The sequence below is a fragment of the Meles meles genome, chromosome 3 (assembly GCF_922984935.1).
Source record: "Meles meles chromosome 3, mMelMel3.1 paternal haplotype, whole genome shotgun sequence".
Lineage (NCBI taxonomy): Eukaryota > Metazoa > Chordata > Mammalia > Carnivora > Mustelidae > Meles > Meles meles.
In genome coordinates, this window is record NC_060068.1 from 107,425,682 (window position 1) to 107,434,842 (window position 9,161).

Consider the following 9,161-nt stretch of genomic DNA (forward strand, 5'->3'; position numbering starts at 1 on the left):
TGATTCTTGATGTCAGCTCAGGTCTTGACCTCAGGGTCATGAGTTTGAGTCCCACACTGAGCTGCATGCTGGTTGTGGAGCCTTCTTAAAAAGGGAGAAGAGAAAGGGGTAAGAAAACCAGGATAGTACAGAGTAATGAGAGGACGGGAAGATACTTTTAAAACTTGATACTGTACTCATTCTGAGAAGTGAGTTGGCTATGACTGGAAGAATGCCACAGATGATTTTAAAGTATGTTTTGAGGATTCAATGATTGATTAAAAATGTCTATACACTTAGCAGAATATCTCTTGTCCCTCAAATGTATTGTCTTCCAGTTGAGTGTAGGGGTGATTGGGGATAGAGGAATTCTGTTCAACTAGCTATGCTCCTACTCCTTTCTTTTGGAGTATGAGGAAACCCAAGAAAAAATTACTGGGTAATACCTCTGTTAGACTGTTTGACATGAGGCTTTTTCTTTTTATTCCTAATGACAAACATTTCATCTCCTGATGTCTCCCTTCAGTTAGCTTTTATTCTTTGTAATGGTGAGTAGAAAGAAGTTTCTGATCCTTCAACTTTGTACTGAAGATTGGTGATGAAAATGCCTTAGAAATAGCAGTATGAGTGAATTTAATGCATTTTTCTGTGTATTTACAGATGGGGCGTGAGTGGGTTTGGTTCGATTCGGAGCAAGACTATCCCAATGACTCTGAGCTGAGCAACGACTGCAGGTCCCTCTTCAGCTCATGGGATTCCAGTCTGGATCTTGATGTGGGCAGCTGGAGAGAAACTGAGGAGCCAGGGGCTGAGGAACTAGAGGAAAGCAGCCCAGGGAGAGAACCTAGTGAGCTGCTTATGGGGGACGGAGGCAGTGAGGAATCTCAGGAAGAGGCAGAGGAAGTCAGCCATCAGAATCTCCTCCACTTTCTGTCTGAGGTAATGGGGAACCATTATTTCCAAAGTTGGGAGAGTCTCAACTTTCTAAGAGAATGCTTGCCCATACATACATTTCTACCACTCTTAATATTGTTTACTAAAATGCAAGCTCCACAGTGGCAGGAACTAAGTTAATTATTATGTCTCTAGGATTTCGTGCTAATACACAATATGTGCTGAATATGTACTTTTTGACCAAATGTTCTAAGATCCCAGTCATAAGGAGCCCAAGGTCATAGGAAGTGGAATTTCGGTATGCAGGACTTATGCCTTATGAATTTCTGTTGCAATTCATTTTTCAGAGTCATGGGAGGTGACACCTGAACTCTTGGAAGGTTATAACATTACGACTTCAAGGCAATATTTTACAGTGTCCTTATTACCCTGGTTTAGGGTTGAAGGCCAGAGATAAACTGAATTGGATAGTTTATATTTATGTGGCAACTTCACACATTCAGGAGAACCTAGGTCAAGACAAATCCATATTATGTGTTGCTACTTCTTTCTGCAAAGTCTGTGGAGGAAAAATTTTCAACAGTTTTCTCGACTGCCACTCCCAATTGATCAGAGTTAACACTTGACATGAAAAATTAGAGCACAAGCTCTTTGAAGAGGCAAGAAATATATCTATCTTGTTTACTATTAGGTTCCAAGCAACCAGTTCAGTGACTGGGAATCTGAGTTATTTTATACATCTTTTTTTTTTTTTGGAAGATTTTATTTATTTAAGAGAGAGCACAAGCTGGGGGTGTGTCGGAGAGGGAGAAGCAGGCTCCCCACTAAACAGGGAGCCTGATGTGGGGCTCAATCTCAGGACCCTGGGAACATGACCTGAGCCAAAGGCAGACACCCAATCCAATGAACTACCCAGGAACCCCTTTTTTATAAATTTTAATTGATGGAATGAATGAATTAATCTGTTTGCATTTCAAACTGAGTCTTAGTGGCAATGTAATCATGTAACGTTATTGATATATAGATAATGGTTTCCAGTGGTGTTCCTATGTATGCTATGATTGCAGGTAGCTTATTTAATGGAGCCATTGTGCATTAGCAGCAAAGAATCAAGTGAAGGTTGCTGTCTTTCATCTGGTACCAGACAACAAAAGGGAAGGGAAATGGAAGTTATTGAGAAAGAAGAGTCATGCAGAGAGCCTGAACAGCCTTCAGCAAGGGTAGACCCCTTGGTATTTGAGAAGTCACTGGGAGAAAATGGAAGGCCAGAGGTGGCTTCAGCACCCTCAGATATTTGTGTAATTCAGCGACTAACCACGGAGAGTGAAGAGGTGAGTGAGTAACTTAAACCAGCTGGCTGATTGGTCCTCTACCCAGGGAGGCAGAACACATAGTTACTGCATGTAGGCTAACCCCAGAAAGTTTGGGTTCCTGGGGGCAAATCCAGGTTTCAGCACCCTTAACTGTAAATGTTTTTTCACTGTAAATGGAATAGTGGTGCTCTCGCTACCTAAGGTTTGCTGTGAAGTTGAAGTGAGACATTTCATGTAAAACACTTTGCTTAGTGCCTGGTTCACAGTGAGCAATCGATAACACTTTAGAATGTCATTATGTTGAATATTAGACCAGCAACTCCAGGGACACAAGTCATACTGACAGTTTTAAAAGGATACAACATCCACCTAGAAATTAGTATATTGGTCTTTTATTTTTTCTTGGGATACAGAATCAGTTCTCTGGCCAAATTGTTAACAAGAATTCATTGACTAAGGTCTGGTTAAGTCATCTTTCTCCAATCTCTTGTATAGCTTTATGTAATTGACCCTTTCCACCTTAAAGTCAGCCTTCATTTACCCCATGCAAATAAAATTACCTTGCAGATAGTAAATTTCTTTCTAAAGATCTCTTTGTTTCTTCGCATTCCCCTGGGAGGTTCAGGAAGACTCCAAAGAGGAGGACCAGGGTGAAGGGTATGTGTCAGAGGTGGAAGACCAGCCCTCTTCAGGTGAGTGTGATGATGGCTTCAGCATTCAGGAGACTCCTCTGGTGGATATCCTTTTCAGCCGCGCTACCTCTTCAAAGTTGTAAGTATGGATTTTTATCCAAGATTGTTAAGATTCACACTTTTACTTCTGTTTATGCCTACTTGAATTCATTACCATGAACATGGATTACTTTTGTAAATTAATAAAAAGAAATTAAAATTTGGAGAACACTAGGAATAGAACTAAATATAACTTTATTGTATAACTAGAAGTCTATGTTTTCCTCTTATGAAACAAATCTGTTTCAGGCATCTGGCTGACTCAGTCAGTAGAGTGTGTGACTCTTGATCTTGGGGTTGTAAGTATGAGCCCCATATTGGGCAAAGAGCCTACTTTTTAAAAAAATGTTTCATCGACATTGAGAATCTCTTTCATAAATAACCTTTCTCTATTTTTTTTTAAAAGATTTATTTATTCGAGAGAGAGAGAACATGCGTATGCGTGAGGCAGGGAGGGTCAAAGGGAGAGGGAGAGAGAAACCTTAGCAGACTGCGCTCAGCACAGAGCCTGATGTGGGGCCTGGTCTCACATTCCCAATCCTGAGATCAGGACCAGAGCCAAAACCAAGAGTTGGACGCTTAACCGACTGTGCCACCCAGATGCCTCAATAAACTTTCTCTTCAATTACTGTATTTACTCAGGAAACATTGCCATTCAGATTGTCCCTCAAGTCTAATACTGAAACTGTACTTCTTTGAAAAATACTTTGAAAAACAACTCCTTGTAACTTGTAATTAAAAATTATTTTGAAGTATTGATCTCCTTTGTTTCTTTTTTTTTTTTTAAAAGATTTTATTTATTTATTTGACAGAGAGAGAAAGATGACAAGTAGGCAGAGAGAGAGTGGAAAGCAGACTTCCCACCGAGCAGAGAGCCCGATGTGGGGCTCGATCCCAGGACCCTGAGACCATGACCTGAGCCGAAGGCAGCGGCTTAACCCACTGAGCCACCCAGGCGCCCCTACTTTGTTTCTTTTTCACAGATCCTGGGAAATTGTTTGTATAACTGTCTTATAAATAATTATGAAGCTAAAGAGTACACTGTGGAAACTTAATTTTTTTTTTTTTAGTAAAGGGAATTTTTTTTAAAGATTTTATTTATTTATTTGACAGAGAGAGATCTCAAGTAGGCAGAGAGGCAGGCAGAGAGAGAGGAGGAAGCAGGTTCCCTGCCAAGCAGAGAGCCTGATGTGGGACTCGATCCCAGGACCCTGAGATCACGACCTGAGCCGAAGGCAGAGGCTTAACCCACTGAGCCACCCAGGTGCCCAGGAATTTCTTTTTAAATCAGAAAAAAAAAAAGTTGTTTTTGTTATGGTAATAAATAGTTCCTTTTCTGGGCCTGGTCTTGTATCTATATACCGAGAGAAGATAGCATAAAGTGTTGTTTTTTAAGTAGCAGATTTCAAAATTCTGTTATGCAAGTAGAACACAGCTTAATACCTACGTTGTTGAAGAATTGCTTCCTTTGCTTTTCTGTAGCACCCTGTGTAAGTATAAACAGAGGGCATATATGATGACTTTCCAGAAAACGGGAAATCTCTAATCTGGGACATTTTATCTCATGACATTTTAGTACCTTGAATGGCAAAATCCACGCTCTTTTTTTAGGATTTAGGATAAACATGGAATATTTATTAGAAAGCAATAGATAACAGTAATTGAGTCTCCTTAGCCAGATGACTTAAGGGAAATAGAAAGCTGAGATTTAGTCTTATAATCAGGCAAGCTTAAAACTACTTTAAAAGATAGACGTTCTCCAGGCTTCTCTTTTCTTGGTTCCCTTAGTTGGTACTAACTCTCAGGAAAAAATAGAAGTAGAACCTGTGGAGCACCACTCTAAGCCTGCAGGTGCTTTCCGTTCCCATGTTTTTACTTGTTGCCTGGCATGCATTTCCAAGTAGGTGGAAATAAAGGTAAGCTAGGGATTATTTCTTAAAATATTGCAAAGGTGATCAATTATGAGGTTACAAAACCTAAGGCAGTACCTTTCACATAATGGAAACTTAATACCGTTCGTGTGGGTATATGAACAAAAATGCCCTGGTACCAAGGAACTGTTATTCATTCTGGTCAACTGACCAGAAAAGAAGGAAGAGGTTTGTTTTGGTCTTTAAATGCCTTGTTCTGATAGGGTTCTGGATTTAAGGACAGTTGATTTTTGTGTATATAATTTAGATGCAGATGAGATACTATATCCTGAAACTGGATAGTTGTTTGGAATTGTTCAACTTGGAGAAAGATAAAATGAGATGTGAGCTGTGCTCGAATGGACATACACCGTATGGTATATAAAACAAAAAGAGGGTGTGAAACTTTAGGTGTAAGAAGAACCCATTTTGAGAGATTAATGCAATATATTAAGTGGGAAGTATAACATAATGTTCAACTTTGGAATAAAGAGAAAACTTGTCAACTGGGAAGATTATAAGATGAAATAAAACATTGGACAGTAGCACCTGGAAGAAAAAATAACTAGAGCATTTAGCCCAGAGAAGGAAGGGCCATGAGGAAAAATGAATTTTTTTTAGGTATTTTCTTAGTGAAAAGGAGAAATATGTAAATTGTATAGCATTCAGATGAAACATAAGAGACTTCCCTAAGATGTGTAACCAAGTATTTCCTTCTCAGGAAATGTAGAAGAAATACTTATTACTGTGGCATGTTTCTGCATAAGCATAGGACCAGATTCATTTTTGAAATACTTAATACTATGAAATATGTGAGCACTTACTATGTGCCACACACTTGGGGAGCATCAGTGAACAAAGACTACTTTCATACACCAGTTTTTTAGAGTCACAAGTGCTGAAGAGCAAATCAGCAAGAGTCCAAAAGACAGAAGCAACTGTAGATTGATAGGAGAAATTAACTATTTTATTAGGTAATAGTGACCAGTAAGAGAATATTTGTAGTGTTTGGGTTCTCTTATGGAAGGATTAAATATGTTTTAATTTCTGGTGTTAGTTCCTTCCCATATTAAGTAGAAGCACTATATAATGAGGAGATCTCTTTACCTACCTGGGAGAGACAGAATACCATATGTGAAGTTACTGTTTCTTTTCTGTTTTATCGCATAGGTCTGATATAGGCCAGAGTGACCCTGTTCAGGATCACTTGTTATTTAAGAAGACTCTCCTGCCAGTCTGGAAGATGATTGCCAGTCACAGGTAGGTCTCCAAGCCACTCTTGGCCTTCACAGTCATTCTTCTCATTTGAATGACTTTCCAGAGTTTCTTCATTCTCTCAGAGTTTTTCCCTTAACAGGTTCAGCAGTCCTTTTCTGAAGCCTGTGTCAGAAAGGCAGGCCCCAGGATACAAGGATGTGGTGAAAAGGTCAGTGGAAGGGGCACCTGGGTGGCTCAGTGTGTTAAAGCCTCTGCCTTTGGCTCAGGTCATGATCCCAGGGTCCTGGGACTGAGCCCCGCATCGGGCTCTCTGCTCCGCAGGGAGCCTGCTTCCTCCTCTCTTTCTGCCTGCCTCTCTGTCTAGTTGTGATTTCTCTCTGTCAAATAAATAAAGTATTTAAAAAAAAAAAAAGGTCAGTGGAAAAGGGGTCAAAAACAGTTGGTTGCTTTTATATCTGTCTTTTCAAACTTTATTTCTGATCCATCCACCTTTCTTCTTTCTTTCTTTTTCTTTCTTTCTTCCTTCCTTCATTCTTTCCTTCCTTTTTTTGATTTTATTTTTAGGTAATCTCTACACCTAACATAAGGCTCAAATTCACAACCCCAAGATCAAGAGTCACATGTTCCACCAATTGAGTCAGCTAGGTGCCCTCATTTCTTTATTTCATTTAGATTACTTACAAACTCAAGATATATTTTATATCTGAACAAGTTTGTAAAGTGATGGTAAGCTTGGTCTTCATTTGAGAAAGAATGCAGGGAACAAAAGGATAATAATAGGCTTTTTTCTTTTTTAGTACTGATTTTTAAGTAACATCCATTCATTGTAATCTTCCATAGCCTTTGATAGCTTTTGGTACTTTCTTTTGGACCAAAGCTTTAAAAAGAACACTATATTCATCAAGCCGTTATAAGTATGCTAAGGCAAAGATGGTAATACAAATGGCTATTATAAACATTGATAGCACTATTTTGGATTTTTGTAGCATAATTCATTAAAATGCTGTCATAAACCAGTGTTTTAATAGAGTATAAAAGATCAGGAAAGCACCTTTGGAGACAGACTCCTTCATTCTGTATGTGAGGAAAGTAAGGCTCAGAGGTGCTCATGACTTGGGGTGATCAACAGTGAATAGCAAAGCTAGAATTAAACCCTAGATTCTTAACCTCCTAGTTCAGTCCTCTTTCTACACAGTTATGTCTTCCCTTATATACCAGCTCTCCATGTCTCATTAGTTATTTATCTAAACATTCACTTGATTCACACTCTTTTCCACAAAAGAAGAAAAAAATTCTTAGCTTTTGATTATATAGTAAGAGCAGCAGATTAAACAACTAGTATAGGACTACACGTTGAATAGTCAGTGACTCCTCTGTGACAGACTAATCATGGGGCTCCTTACAACTTTGGTATGTGAGGCCAGTACCCCTCCTACAGGGGTAGAGTATAGTGGCCTCTGGCCTCCAGAGCTTGTGGCCTCTGGAGTCAGGCTGCCTCTAAATTGGAATCCAAGCTGTGTGACTTTGAGCAAGTACTTAACTTCTTTAGCATTGGTTCCCCTCTGCCAGTTGGTGATAATAAGGTACCTCGCTTTTATAAGTTTACTGAGAGGGTCAAGTGAATTAATATACAAAGTACCTTGTACTTGGCAAGGTAAGCACTTGGCCTGTTGTAAAAAGTCAAATGTTAACTGCTGTTGCTACTTTATTATTTGATGGGAATTAAGAGCTGGTTCTCTAAGAGAGCATGTTAGGTCCCACATAAAAGTTTTGATTTCCTTTGGTTTCTCTTGGCCATCTGCAGACCTATGGACCTAACTAGCCTGAAAAGGAATCTGTCTAAGGGACGGATTCGCACCATGGCTCAGTTCCAGCGGGACCTGATGCTGATGTTCCAGAATGCTGTGATGTACAATGACTCTGATCATCATGTGTACCATATGGCTGTGGAGATGCAGCGAGAAGTCTTAGAGCAGATTCAGGTACTGTATGTAGTGAGCTGTAAGAAAAAGGAGTACAACCTCTGGAATCTGATTTCAGAAAGTGTGAGAATAAGAGCAATGTTAAGGTAACCTTGTGTTCTCAGAGTTTATGTTTTGTTTGTTTGTTCAAAGATTTTATTTATTTATTTGACAGAGATCACAAGTAGGCAGAGAGGCAGGCGAGAGAGGGGGAAGCAGGCTCCCTGCTGAGCAGAGAACCCAATGTGGGGCTCGATCCCAGGACCCTGAGATCATGACCTGAGCCAAAGGCAGAGGTGGCCTGAGCCACCCAGGCGCCCTCAGAGTTTATGTTTAGACGTGGTTAAAGGCCCTGAGGTATTGACATTGTACCTACTGCTTTGGAAAACTCTAAGCCTCCGTAGGACCAGCTTTCATAGATAGTGAAGTAAACTAGTATAGGAAGATAGACAGCAGAGGAAGTCTCAGAGATGGGGATAGATAAGTAACTGGAGCTCCTTTTTCCAGGGCATCAAGTCAGAGGGCTAAACATGCAGACCAAAGCTATACCTGTTGATATTAATGTATGTTCACACTGTCCCATCTACAGGGGTCAGACATGGTAGGCAGAAGATGACATTTTGGAGTTTCTTTTCTGGGAAGGACCATATTTAAAAGGAAAAAAAAGCATAGTTAAACCTCATTGCGGAAAAAGAAAATTGCGTTCAAATCTCTATAGTTTTTAAGATTCATAGCTTGCTATCTGCCTTGACTCTGTAGGTGCTGAGTATTTGGTTAGACAAAAGAAGAGACTTAAATAGTTTGGAATGAGAACCAGCCAGCTATGTGGATGATGGAAAACATCTGGATAACCAGGAGCTGCTGTCCTGACCTTTTCTGGATTTGGGACCTCTTACTGAGACTCAGAGAAGATCCCAATACTTGTTTACCAGTTTTCTGTTGCTTTTCTAGTAAGAAAATGTGTTAACTCACAACCAAGGAGTCAAAGGTGTCTGTGCACATAATATAAAACGGGGAAAGCTGAGATCTGGGGTTATGCGGTAAATGTTGCTCACTTCTTTGTTCCGAAGGCTTGATTTAGATGTAACTAAATTAAGCCTCTTATAACTGCTCTATAAATAAATATTATTTCACAAGTTGAAGATTGCTTTTTTA

The 9,161-nt window shown here is 39.7% G+C and overlaps 1 protein-coding gene across 1 annotated transcript; it reads left to right on the forward strand.

Annotated features, from left to right (window-relative positions):
* Positions 1 to 592: 592 nt before the first annotated feature.
* Positions 593 to 9,103, forward strand: LOC123938460 (bromodomain-containing protein 8-like). The gene is made up of 7 exons (XM_045999840.1): positions 593 to 918; positions 1,941 to 2,204; positions 2,806 to 2,957; positions 5,998 to 6,087; positions 6,185 to 6,253; positions 7,850 to 8,027; positions 8,766 to 9,103. The coding sequence occupies exons 1-7, from the start codon at positions 616 to 618 to the stop codon at positions 8,814 to 8,816; spliced, it is 1,107 nt and encodes a 368-aa protein (XP_045855796.1). The 5' UTR covers positions 593 to 615; the 3' UTR covers positions 8,817 to 9,103.
* The last annotated feature ends 58 nt before the right edge of the window (positions 9,104 to 9,161 follow it).

Excerpts from the sequence above, each read along its gene's own strand:
- LOC123938460 (XM_045999840.1), top strand. The coding sequence starts at position 616 with ATGCATTTTTCTGTGTATTTACAGATGGGGCGTGAGTGGGTTTGGTTC. Across the intron at positions 919-1,940 it reads TCCTCCACTTTCTGTCTGAG|GTAGCTTATTTAATGGAGCC; the intron begins GTAATGGGGAAC and ends CTATGATTGCAG. Across the intron at positions 6,254-7,849 it reads TACAAGGATGTGGTGAAAAG|ACCTATGGACCTAACTAGCC; the intron begins GTCAGTGGAAGG and ends GGCCATCTGCAG.